This window comes from Bubalus kerabau, chromosome 21 (genome assembly GCF_029407905.1).
Source record: "Bubalus kerabau isolate K-KA32 ecotype Philippines breed swamp buffalo chromosome 21, PCC_UOA_SB_1v2, whole genome shotgun sequence".
Classification (NCBI taxonomy): Eukaryota; Metazoa; Chordata; class Mammalia; order Artiodactyla; family Bovidae; genus Bubalus; species Bubalus kerabau.
The window spans coordinates 52629134-52642685 of record NC_073644.1 but is presented as its reverse complement, the minus strand read 5'-3'; the positions used below and the strand labels follow the sequence as shown (position 1 = coordinate 52642685).

The following is a 13552-nucleotide window of genomic DNA, read 5'->3' as shown; positions in this document are numbered from 1 at the left end:
GTTCTAAAAAGCCCCTGTGTGAGAGCGGGAAGGGTGTGGGCAGCACACACTGCGGGCAGGCCCTCAAGAGCCTGATGGTTTGTCCTAATCCTCAACGCGCATGTGAATACATAGGCGCATTTTCATATTTCAAGATTTGCCATTCTTTTTTATCCCATGTAACTGTTCCCTCTCGAAATGCACAAACAAGACTAAGTTAATTGCATAGAAACCAGGAAGAGAAGCTGAATAGGAACATATATAGAGATCTAAAATTTTCCCACCAAGATCACTTTGACTCTCAAAGGCAAATCAGATGCAAAGGGGGAAAAAGTTATTTTTAAGTGAACAGTATAAATGGTAAGCTCTATTTCTAATATGCTTACTATTTTGAAAAACCAAGATCAGTGGCACGCAGGTTGAAGCAGGGGTCGCGAGGGGCTGGAGTGAAGCCTTCTCCTCAAGAGGGAGGCTGACAACAGGACTGTGTGCACTGCAGGGTGATGGGGTTAAGGGTCGTTTCAGAAAAAATCCACCCAAGAGTTGGGGGTTTGCACTGAGGGAACGCAGTCCCGCTGTGGGGCTGTGTTCTCCTCGAGGTGTCACTCTGTTGCTTGGCTGGATGGATGGAAGAACTGTAGGTGAAATTTCTTATTGGAACAGCTCTATTTAGCCATCACTCCAAGAATCAGTGGTACCTATTCTTGTTGACAAGTGAGGCGGAAGTCTACTCTAGGGTCTGCCGTTACTTGGAAAATGATAGCTCTTATTAACATTAGTTCATTTTGAGTTTTCACGTTTCTCTCCCTGAACAGCAAACCCCAGGCCACCGGCGGAACCCGTCAAACCAAAGCAGCTTAGAATCTGACTCCAATTACCCGTCCATCTCCACGTCTGAGGTGGGAGACACAGAGGACACCCTCCAGCAGGTGGAGGTGAGGAAGGCAGGCTCTCGGCTGGTCTCTGCGCCCCGGGGTGGGGCGGGGTTGGTGCCCTGCGTGGAGCCCCCAAGGCTGGCAGCCACAGTGCCTACGGCTCGTTTCTGACAGCAGGGCCGCTTGGACTGTGGTGGACTTCTTGACTTTCTTATCAGCTCTCTGGAGTTGATATTTACTGCGCAAGGCAACAAGTTATTGTTCCCACTCTACATAAAGGAAGATCCCTGATTCCGCTTGCAAAACTGAGGACCCACTGCAGAGAGGTGAAATAGCTGGAGGAGCTAAGTCATTAAAACATGTAAATTAGCATCCCCACTTACTGTCACGGTGCACATAGTCATATCAACAGATACACAAGAAAATGTTCCTTCCTGACTTAGCAGCTGGATAAAACGCAGAGAACAGCAACAAATATTTCAAACTCCAGATATTTGCGGAATGACTGTATCTTTGTCAGTAATGGCCTCTTAGAGTCACTCGATGGTCTTTATAGTCTGTGTGTAATTTTATCAAAGGTACATAGACAAAGGATTTTTCCTCTGGCATTTGAAAAGCAGAAAATGACAAGCATGTAAAACGTTATGTAGCACGTGGAGATAGATGTAGAAGAGATAAAAACAAACATGACAAATGAAAAACAAAACAACAAATGTACTTTGAGACGTCCCTGTGCCAGACACTGCTTCCAGGTGCTAGGGAAACAGTAGGGACTGACCCAGAGGAAGTCCCTGCCTGCATGAAGCTTGTCTGATGGAAAGCTAGACAGTAATCAGTCGATGGAAGATGCTGGCTTAAGTCCCTTCATTTTGCTTTGCAATCTCCTCCTTTTTCAGAGGCTTTGGTCAGCCAGATACACCACCCAAGTGTTTCTTTGTGTGACAAGTTTACATGCAGACATAAGCACTTCCATCGGTGGATTTATGTTCTTTAAGGAAGCTGAGGCTAGGTCTTGGGACTGGCCGAGCAGTACACTCGGTGCTGGCTAAGCACGAAGCATTCATTAAGTGCTGAATGAACCAAGTTTTGTTGTCCCATATGTACACACGTAGACTTTCTAAAAAAACTTTTCATTTTGTATTGGGGTATAGCCAATTAGCAAACAGTGTTGTGATAGTTTCAGCTTAATAGCCAAGGGACTCAGCCATAGGTATACATGTTTCCATTCCTCCCCTTAAAAATCCACGTGGATATGCTTGTGCAGATATCCGTGTTTGTCACCCCCACATTTGACAAACTCTTGAGGACAAACCAAGGCATGAATCTTAAGGAAGAAACCTACTGGGAATTGGTGGTGTGGAGCCTGTTGGATAAGTGGGTTGCCTGGCAGGACAAGTGATGGTTTTGTTTCGAGGTGCAATGACGTGGCGTTTGACAGCCCATTTATAGTCATTAGCAACCACACTGATCCTGTATCAGGATGCATTACATCCTGGGTTTTACAGTGTCTCTGGTTCGAGACCATTCTCTAGAAATGAGCTCTTGTAACTTCCAAATAAAGTGGTTGCGTCTTTATCCATCTGTTCCTGGAGTGTATGATCAGTTATCTTAAGTGTCTCACACGGAACAATATAGGTGACTGAGATGCAGATGTTATTCAGACAGAGAGTGAGCCTGGAGCACCAACTTTAATATGAAAATGCCACATGGTTGGCGTTGGCTTTGTCTCAGAAGTCTGGATTGGTGATGTCTAGGAGGGAGATGGAGGACAGACAGCTGACATGAGGGACATGTGTGTTCCCTAAGGCATCCGTGCTATTAAAACTTTCTCTTCCTGCTTCCTGTCTTCCCTGGAAGGAAATTGGCCTGGAGAAGGCAGCCATGGACATGACTGTCTTCCTGAAGCTGCAGAAGAGGGTGCGGGAGCTGGAGCAGGAGAGGAAGAAGCTGCAGGTGCAGCTAGAGAAGAAAGAACAGCAGGACGGCAAGAGAGTCCCGGTGCGTGAAGGGGCTGCAAGCCTGCAGGGGCACGCTCCCAGGGTGCTGGCCTCAAAATGACCCTGCTCACTCCTGCCAGGGCACATGGGCCGGGTGTGACCCCGCAGGGTCGTGCTGGGCCTGGGTGTCAGGGAAGCGCTTCATCTCGTGTTGGTGACCTATTGAGTCTTCTCTGCCAGTGCCCACATCACCCCAGTTGGACAGGAGTCCACTTCCCAAGTAACCCCAGGGCAGAGAATTTCCACTCGTGAAGCCAATGGGGAACCTGTGTCACTGTCGCCCCCTTGCAAAGAGAACCAGGGTGTGATTAGAGTATAAATACAGGTGGCCCTCTGCACACTTGAAAATTCACCTGTGACTCTAGTCAGCCATGGTTCTACATCTGAGGAGTCAACCAATCACCGATTGTGTCCTGCTGAAGAATTTACCATTGAAAAGCACGCAAAATTAAGACTCATGCAGTACAAACCCGGGATGGTTCAAGGGTCGACTGCGTAGGCAAAAGTCAAATCTGAGAAAATCGATGGCCTTTTGTACCTGGAATCCAGTGTGGGCTTGAGTTTAACCCCATTGGGTCAGGGGCAGGGCCAGTTTGCAGTCAGTCACCCTTCTTTCATAGGACTGTACCTTCATCTCAATCTAAGTTATCATCCACATCTTGGGTCTTGAAAAGATATTTCTTGAAACCTTCGTGTCTACAGATGTATGGCTCTATCTATGGACCTACCGGGCACCTATGCAGCGCTCAGCATTGTGCTGGTGTCAGACTCATTGTATGTGTTGAATGTTTATTAAATGAGGGAAATTCAAGCAAAAGAGAAATTCACAGATTGACTAGATTGTAAATTTGAGGGATGTGTAATCTAGTTCAGTTGGACCAGATATAACATAGATGAAAAATGAAAAATACCATTGGTGGTATTTTTAATAAGTGCCAGGTTGAGTACAGACAGGTTGGTACTGTAGGAATAGAGAGTCCACTGCTGTTAGCAGTGATGCAGAGGTAACCGCCACTTGCTGTAAGAACCACTTCTGATGGGATTCGAGGCCATTCTGCAAGGATCACATCATTAGCTGACCTCATAGTGGGTTTGTGGAAGGCCTTGCGTCTGTTTTCATTCCCTGATTGTCCATTGTGGGGTTTGACCCGCTCCCTGCATCCTCAGCCCCACCCCCATCCTACCCCATCCGACTACCTTTCTAATCAAGCATGATACAGACGCTGATCTGTGTTGCTGGTAAATTCCTAGGCTTTTTCTTGAGCAGGAAGTGGGGAGGTAAATCTTGCTGATGGATTTAAATCTCTCAGGTGGATTAGATGCAGAATGGAGAGTGAAAGGATTAGGTTTATAAATGACTCATTCAATTAGGAGAGAAGCTGCCCTGACTGGCGCACGCAAATCAAATAGATGAAAAGCTCACAGACATCAAACCAGGCCTGACCTGGAAGTTCCTGGCCGCTTGGCTGCCCCTGCAGGCTCACTCTGCAGGCTCCCCACCCCAGGGCTGCCAGATAACTTCAGAATCTGGGCTTTCAGACTTCTGCTTGTGTTGACACCAGAGAAAGTGGGTATGGTGGTGGTGGTGATTTAGTTGCTCAGTCATGTCCAACTCTTTGCAACCCCATGGCCTGTAACCACCCAGGCTCCTCTGTCCATGAAATCTCCCAGGCAAGGACTCTTTGCAACCCCAAGGACTGTAACCACCCAGGCTTCTCTGTCCATGGAATTTCCCAGGCAAGAATACTGGAGAGGGTGGCCATCCCCTTCTCTGGGGGATCTTCCCGACCCAGGGATCCAACCTGATCTCCTGCATTGCAGGCAGACTCTTTACCCTCTGAGCCACCAGGTAGACTCAGAAAGGGTATATCTCTCCTTAAAAAATAATCACTGAGCAAGAGTTAGAACCACAGGTTTGGCTCAGAGCCCTGGAATGTGCATGGAGCATCTCTGCTTAAGAAGAATGGCCTTGTTTCTGCCAGAATTCAGTAAAGAAGGCAGAAGTAGGGAGGGGAGAGTATGGGATCTCTGCAGAAACCCTGAAACTGAACTTTCTGAGAGCATGTTCTGGGGTCTGCCCTTGGTCCCCGGAGGAATTCTGAGCCACCTGGGTCTTTATTCTGGAGCAGTATGGCCCCGGGCTCAGCTCCAGAGAGAGGCCAGGCTCTGGATGTGGAATGACAGGGAAGACAATAGGGAGTCTATCAGCGTGGGTGCGACTGAGCCTGCCATGGTGGGGACCCTCTAGGACAGCCAGTCGGTGTGTCTGACTTCCCATCCCCCCTGCTCCCTCTCCTCCGGCCTGGCTACCAGGGGGTTTCCAGTGGGCGGTCCACTTAGAAACATAACTGCCAATCCACGTTAATACAGCGCTTCAGGTTTTGCATAGATGATCTCCGTTTTCCAAGAACCTAAAGCTCTCAGTGTGGGGCAAACCCCTGTTGCATTAGGACACCAGCGCAGGCCTCTCCCCAGGGCAGCAAGTCATAAGCTGACCCTGAGTGGTCACAGCCCCACCCCTGGGGATGCTGGCAGACGAAGCAGAGGCTGCTTTCCCAGGTCACAGGCTGGAAACCGTGGAGCCAGTGTCACTGTCCTTGACCTCAAAGGGGCTGCAGGAGGGGCTCAGATCCAGCCCCTTCCTCCCAGCCTGGGACACACCTCCTCTGTGTACAGCTGGACTTCAGGCTGCCAGCACTATGTATAATCTAATTAAGCTCTGTCAGGTTTAACTCCCTAAACCCTCTCATTCATGGACCGTCACCCACTACTTGAGATCACCCCAAGCAGTTAACCCTTTACAGAGGTTTGTCTACCCCTTCTCAGTGGACAAGTCAAGTCCAAGAGCTGCCAGACAATTCCAAGAGTCATTGGCTCAGCTGAGTCCTAATGGGCGAGTATTCCTGTGGTTGTCATTGACAATCCCAGGGGTGCAGCTGTGATGTCAGACCGCATCCACAGTGCTCTGCATGGGCCAGCTGGCTCACTGCCTGTCGTAGGTTCTTATAAGGACCTGGAGGAAGCAGACTTCTCTACAAGGTGCTCAGAGTAACTTAGTTGGGAAAACGGTTCATGTGCACACACATCCCCCAAACAACCGAAGAGGAGCTCGTCAACATAATAAGTACAGAATTATTATGTTAACCTTCTTAGTAAGCACGCAAGTCTGATGGTGTTAGTTTTGTAGGGCTGCTGAAACAAAGTACCACAAACTAGATGGCTGAAAACAACATGAATTTATTCCCTCATGGCTCTGAGACCAGAAGTCAAAAAGTCAGTGGTCAGCAGAGCAGTACTCTCCTAAGGGCTCTTGGGAGATGACCCCAGTCTCTGCCTGCATCTTCAGGTCACATGGCACTCTTCCCTGTGTGGGTTTCTTTTCTCCTCCTCATAAGGACCCCAGTCATATCCGACTAGGGACCATCCTAATGACCTCGTCTTGACCTGCTCACATCTGCAACGGCCTGTTTCCAAAGGGGGTGACATTCACAGGCACCAGGGGTTAGGACCAGTGTATCTTTTTAGCAGACATGGTTCAACCCATAACAGTATGATTTGTATTCAACCTGTAGGTGCTCATGAAGATCATGTGAACGAAGTTATGTAGGGGATGTGGGCAGGCAGGGAGGGGTTATTTACGGAGAGCTCTGTGGTGGCCTATGGTAAGAAGCTGCACTTTGGAGGCAGAGAGGAGACGGACACATGGAGGGTGAGGGTGCTGGGTTCACGAGGAAGGGTCAAGCCCCTCCTGACCGTGGAGGGAGGTCCTCCTAGGGAGCAGCCAGCCTGTGGCCCGTGCTCACCTCTCTGCCTCGTTATCCACACAGGCGGAACAACCAAGCAATGACTCAGATTTGGACCAGAATGCAGATCTAGCCTACAACAGTCTGAAGGTAAGATTCTTGGAAGACAAGCTTCCTTGAACTGCCCCTGTGGAGGCCTGGTGATGACTTGGGTGGCAGCAAAGCCTCCTGAGCTCCCGTCTGCTCTAAGCGGGGCCATCAGCACAGTTTCCTCTTCCTACGTTTGTTTCTTCATCTTCAATATGAGGGAAAATTTGTATGGTGGCTCAGATGGCAAAGAATCTGCCTGCCATGCAGGAGCTCTGGGTTCTATTCCTGGGTCAGGAAGATCCCCTGGAGAAAGGAATGGCTACCACTCCAGTATTCTTGCCTGGAGAAAATCCCATGGATAAGAGGAGCCTGGCAGGGTTGCAAAGAGTCAGACACGACTGAGCGACTAACAGACGTCCTCCACGAAACTATATATGCTAATAGGAAATTTTCCCTCTATACAACACCCCCGGCCCAAAATTTGCCAGTTTTCCACACCAAACAATTCTCCAGTTCTCTGTAGACACCAACTAGGTGTCCTTCAGTTAAATTCAGTTCTGGTACAAACTACTGAGAGTTAACAGAGAAATGCCCACGTGGGTAGTGGAGTGGTGGGAAGGACCCTGTACCAGCCTTGGAACTCACTTTCTCTGCTCCACCCTCAGTTTCCTCATTCATTAAGGAAAGGGGTTATGCCCAGTGATCTCCCAGCTCTGTGATCCTATGGCTCTGTAACAAGTGTGCAACCAATGCCCGCTTATCCATGTTCTTGGTTTTCTCTGGGAAACTTTGAATTCCATGTATTCCAGGACCCTGTCAGCAATTTATATAAAATTATCAGACTTTAAATTGCCTGACTTCATCTTAAACACAAAGTTAAATATTTTGCCTTGAAATTTTAAATACATTCCAAAATTGAGTTTCAATAGTATTCTTGGCTCTGTACATAGGCAATTTTTTTCTCTGCTAGCACTGGCAGTTGGTGGCTTTCTGTGTGACCAAACCAATGTTCTTGGTCTCTTCTCCAAAACACCAGTCCGTGTGATGCTCCTTAGAAGATGGGGGCAGAGAGGCCCCTCTAGACAAATAAATATAGGATGTTGTGGTTTAGTCGCTAAGTTGTGTCTGACTCTCATGATCCCCATGGGGTATAGCCCACCAGGCTCCTCTGTCCACTGGATTTCCCAGACAAAAATACTGGAGTGGTTGCCATTTCCTTCTCCAGGGGATCTTCCAGATCCAGGGATCGAACCTGGGTCTCCTGCATTGCAGGCAGATTCTTTACTGACTGAGCCATCAGGGTTAGGATATCTATCATTATATATCCTCTTTTGTAAAGTCAAAAAATATATTAACATATTAGGGTTCCAGGAAGTCCTCTGTTAACATGTGGAAACTTTAACCCAGTGCTTCCATGAAGAAAGATTTTGTAGCTGGATGCATCTAGAAATACGAACCCTGCTGAATCACTTAGAGGAATGCGACCCTAGTAGGGGTATCATGTTGGATCCTTAGTACCAATAACTTTGGGTTGTGGTTTCAAGTCCAGGCCCAGACTTTGACCTCTTGCTGACATAGTCAGAACCTCTCTGTGGCCCGACATTAAAATGGGAAGGTTATTGTTAGCTTCCCAGGCGGGCAAGGCTGGTGATTAAGGAAGGTGGTGGAGGAGGAAGCCCTCCTGGGAAGGGTGCCCTGACCCCAGGGAGTGACAAGAGTGTTGCTGGGCCGCCTCCCAGAGGCAGGAGCTGGAGTCGGAGAACAAGAAGCTGAAGAATGAGCTGAACGAGCTGAGGAAAGCCGTGGCCGACCAAGCCTCGGAGCACAGCCCAGCTACCGCCGGCACCCCCGACAGCTACAGCCTCCTGCTGAACCAGCTCCGGGTGGCCAACGAGGAGCTGGAGGTGCGCAAGGAGGAGGTTCTCATCCTGCGGACCCAGATCGTGAGCGCCGACCAGCGCCGCCTGGCGGGCAAGGGCTCGGTGAGGAGGGGCCCACGGGCCAGTGCGGGGAGAGGTGCTTTCCTTAGGTGTCTTCACCCAGGAGGGTCTTCAACCTACAAGACCAGAGTCTTTTGCTCTAGAGTCGCCTCTAAAAGTAGAGCAAGCTACCTGCTGTCCTCCCAGCATGACTTCATGGGAGACTTTGCTGGAAGCTTCTAGAATCTTCTGAAGTTACTCGATAGGAGCACGTTCAGAAGGAAGGAGGGGCAGAATCAGAGCGCACCTGGGCCACAGCCTGAGCAGCTCCCCTTGGCCTGCCTTTTCACCTTAGGTCTTGTCCTTTGTTACTTTGTTACCTAGGTGGAGAAAGCCTTTCCTCTCTCTCTCAGCCTCCCAGGGTGACAAGTCAAATGCAGCATTTGTTCCTAATGTTTCCGCCTCCTGCACAGATTGAGGAGCAGGAATGGAGGGGCCAGGGGCCGCCTGGGCTGCCCTGGGCATGGGCCTAGGGTGTGGTGGGGCAGGTGTGTGAGCAGCACTATTTGTGGGGGATGTCACACCGGGACAGACTTCAGCTGTGTCCTCTGCATTCGGGGAGCTTTCTCCTCCAGGGACATCTTGCCTCTCTCCACCCCATCGTACCAGCCCCCCTGCTCTGCACTCGCTGTCTTTCACAGCCAGGCCTTATTGCTCCCTGACTCTCCCCATGTGATTCTAAAATCTCATTCCTGCCAGGGATTAACTCCTGTTATCTGAAGTCTTCCTGGGCCTTCATCTTTTCCCAAAGACTCATTTTTTTTCCACCTCTGTGTATGAAGTCATTTCATGACAGTTATTCGTATAACCAGAGTTCTTTCTCTCTTAATCGGGGATCTCCTAGGAGCCAAACATCAATGCCCGAACCAGTTGGCCGAACAGCGAGAAGCACGTGGATCAGGAAGATGCCATTGAGGCCTATCACGGGGTCTGCCAGACTAACAGGTAAACCCCACCTCTCAGTGACTGCGCCTGGGGGAGGCGATCAGGCAGGGGCCCTGCCCAGCCTGGCACGTGAGACCCCTCCTCAGGCACTGACCATGCGCTCAGTATTGGTTATTATGGGAGATAAGTGGGGAGGAGCGGAGTCGGTAAGTCCCATGCACTGAAGTAGCCCGCTGTTAGCGTCAGGAAGACTCCAGTGAACACCCCTGGAGCATCTAGAACCCAGATCCTCTGAGCAGCCCTGACAGGAGCAGAGGGAGGCCTGACCGGGAGTGACTTCTGTAGAAACGGGAACAGGCGTCAAGTGAGCCCGCCTGAGTGGTAGCAGGGAGCCTGCCGCAGCTGCTTGCTGCCGTGCTACCGTCTTCACCAGCCCGGCTGGTGAACAAATGTGACGGTGGGCCCCGTGCCCTGTCATTTAAGACATGGAACCCACGCCAGGCCCTGCAGAGGTTGGATGGGAGACTCTGACCACTGCCAGATTGGCTAAAGAGATTTCCCAGGACTTCAGTGAACTGACCACCTTTGGTTCCCCCTCAAGGATGAGCTACCCAGGATTAAGGCAAAAGAGAGTGGCCGAGAGAGGCAGAGGACCAGGGTGGAGCAGGGCCCTGGCGGTAGCACACCCGAGCACAGGAGAGGGTGCACGGAGGATCTGTCTGCTCACCAGCTCTTGAGTGACAGCGCTCGTTTCCCCGTCTGACCTGGGGACAGTCTCGGCAGCCTGCCGCACGGTGACCGGGATGGGCGAGTTCGTCGAGTGTAGCTCAGCGGTGCTGCCTGGGAAAGCGTGCGGTTAGCAGTGTCGGTGTAGAAACTGTTAGTAGTTCTGCCTCCTTCTGCCTCCCTGGGCGCTTGTGTCAAGTTGGAACTGGCCCTTTCCCCTGGCCACCTTTCTCTCTCCCTGAATGTTGATCAGTCACTAAGCATTTATTCAAAATTGCAGGAAGCGGAAATTGTCAGCAGGGGGCCCTGGGAATGCGTGGTGAACCGTTGGTAGGAAAGTCACTGAATGACGTGAGGACTTCCCAGGGCTTTGATGCCCTGACTCCTCATCTAGCTCCTCTTTCCGCCCATGAGGAAGCTGAGCAGCTCAGGCCACACAGCAGGCCCGTAGCTGAGTCAGGGTGGAAGGCGAAAGGCCTGATGCCCAGGCTGGGCTGCTTACAGCCGACTGCATAGGCGATACGAAGGTAAAGGTATTCTCGCAGGCCCCCAGAAGGAAACCATTTATTTCAAGAGAGCTATAATTCTTTTCCATAAAGGAAGGAAAAAAGAAAATGAAAGTGAATTTCTGCATGCCAAAACTGCAGGCAAGATTTACTCATTTTAAATTATCTTGGGTGAAGATAAGAAATGAGATGAATAAGAAAAAGGAGCACAGATGACATTTAAAAAAAATGTTTTTAAAAGAAAGAAGAAAACAGGGAGCTTGGTCCTGATGGCGGAGCGGGAATATCTTTCTGATCTCCCTTTTTATTCATCCAGATGGTTTGTCAAAGTCCCGAGTCAAGGTTTTCCCAGGGCATGCTTAATACCCTGGATTCGTCTTCCTTTACAGCAATGATAATGATGGTGATAAAATAAAAATAGCTTTTCTTATATCTTAAAATAATTCCATACCCAGCAAGCCCAGGGTACAATAGGGAACTAAGAGCCTGTGACACGGAGTTAAGTACAGAAGGGAGCCGCTGCCTCCAGGAGGGGAAGCCAGGGGAACCAGTTCTCCAAGTGCCTGGAAGGGACGTCAGTGGGTTTGTCAGTCTTCTTCGTGAGTCCCAGCGGTCAGGGAGGACACCAGTGGGCAGGCGGGCAGGACCAGAGGATTGGGATCTGATTGCTGGGGCCCAGCCAGCAAGCACATCCTTTCCAGCAAAGGTGCTTTGAAGGCACAGTTGCTCTCGGTCTCCTACCATTTTCCTGTGGTGTAGTGTGTTCTGGCTTAAATGTAAATTGTATTATGCAGGGACAGTTTTGGAGTTCCATGGTTGGAAAGTCTGTCCTCTCCCTAGAAAAACTTACACTCGTAACGCTGAATTTTTCTTAGGTTTCCAGAGAGAATGTAGACACACACACACACACCCCCAACCTGATCACAGCCCCTCCAAGAGCACTGGTCCCCAAGTTCAGAACCTTTTCACTTGCTAACTGTCATAGTCTATAGAGTTACTTTTCTGATCTTTGCCAACTGTGTCTTTTGTCCTCAAATGTAGGTCGAAAAGCCAGTGTTGAGGACCTGCTCCGAGAAGAGCCACAGAAACAGGCATAGCACGTCTGTCTCCAGACGCACTCTCATTTTCACATCTGGGGAATTCAGACAAAACCAGCATCGTTATCAGCATTTTATAAATGGCAGAACAAGAGTAAAGACAGGGCTGGTCCGTGCCCCAGAGATGGGCTGCCACAGACAGGCTGGTGTTTGGAGAGACTGTCTTTTCAGAGCTGTCTGGAGCCAAGTCCATCAGAGGGCTGGGAGACAGAGCTTCCTGCTGCTCTGAGGCTGGCTTGGCCTCTGGGCATGCTGGGGGGGAGGGGCGGTCACAGAGCTGCAGGGGGCAGGGGTGTGGCCAGGGCTCAGACCTGGCTCCAGGAACGGGTTCCCTTAGTTGCTGGCAAGTTCCACCCACACCTTGCCAAGGTGGTGGACTCAGGGTGCATTCTTGGACCCTTCCTCAGGTCCCAGGAAACCTCCTCGCAGGCCCCCTCCACCCAGCAGGTGCCGGGAAATGCCCGGAGCCCTGGGCATGAGAGCAGCTTTGCCATTGCCACCTGGGCTTGGGCAGCTGGGGGGCAGGGGTGGGGGGATGTCAGCCCCTAAGGGGCCTGTGCAGGAGAGTGGAGACCTTGTCCCACCAGGCAGGGGCTTGTGCAGCCTCCTTGGGGTGGGGTTGGGGCTTGGAGTTAGGGTTCCTTTAGACTGGAGCCCCAGCAGCTGCAAGCTCTCCTGCTGGGCAGAGTGAAGAAGGGGAACTTGATTATGCTCAGCTTGTCTCACAGACCCAGCTCGGCTGCTCCTGGCTGGAAGCTCTCAGTGTTTTCCTTAACGCTCCCCAAACGCTCTTGGCCCTGAGCCATCAGCACGGTTTGCTACGATTCCACGGCATAACCATACGTGTCCACAAGCAGTTCCCTGCTGCATGGCCAGGCCTGTCTGTGGTCTCAACATCCCTCTCGCTTCTGGTGTTGGGGAGCCATCTCCCATTTCTCAGAGGTCCCAGAATCTCCTGGGCAGTGGGGTAGAAAGTCTGGGTGGGAACTAAAGACGGAGCACAAAGCAGTCTTTGTAGAATTGGGACATCGAGTGTCTCGGAGCTGGCAGGAACCACGCCTGTTCTGTTCACAGGACGGCAGGCTCTTACACTGGACCAAGGGCTTGTGGTCAGGTCCTGGTTTCCACAGTCTCCACAGAGGCAAAGTCATATTATCCCAGGCCTTTCCTGGTGCACGACTTTACGGTTTTAGGTTGTGTAATTATAGATCTAGAAGAAACTTCCCAGATAAGTCAGCTGAGCACTTTCACTTTACACCTAAAGAAACAGGCTCGGGCGTGTGGGTGGCTAGCCCAGGTAGGAGCTTGTTAGCCGAGGGGAGTGGCTGCCATGTCTTGCCACCTCCTGTGTTCGGGGACTCTGCCTGCCTCTTACTCGTGTGTGTGTGTGGCCTCTTTGGGAACAAGGCTCAGCACAGTGAGACATATGAATATCAATTCAGTTCAGTCGCTCAGTCGTGTCCGACTCTCTGCGACTCCGTGGACTGCGGCACGCCAGGCCTCCCTGTCCATCACCAACTCCCAGAGCTTACTCAAACTCATGTCTGTTGTGTCGGTGATGCCATTCAACCATCTCATCCTCTGTCGTCCCCTTCTCCTCCCGCCTTCAATCTTGCCCAGCATCAGGAATATGTAGGTTGATATTAAGCGACATGAAGGACTTATAACATTTAAG

The 13552-nt window shown here is 50.6% G+C and overlaps 1 protein-coding gene across 2 annotated transcripts in view; it reads left to right on the top strand.

Annotated features, from left to right (window-relative positions):
- MYO5B (myosin VB) overlaps window positions 1-13552 on the top strand; it is a 333083-nt gene that overhangs the window by 287911 nt on the left and 31620 nt on the right. For both annotated transcript variants that reach the window (XM_055559254.1, XM_055559253.1), the window contains exons 25-29: window positions 795-914; window positions 2712-2852; window positions 6679-6744; window positions 8424-8666; window positions 9508-9608. In XM_055559254.1, coding sequence (XP_055415229.1) covers window positions 795-914; window positions 2712-2852; window positions 6679-6744; window positions 8424-8666; window positions 9508-9608 — 671 coding nt within the window. The remainder of the gene's footprint in view (window positions 1-794; window positions 915-2711; window positions 2853-6678; window positions 6745-8423; window positions 8667-9507; window positions 9609-13552) is intronic.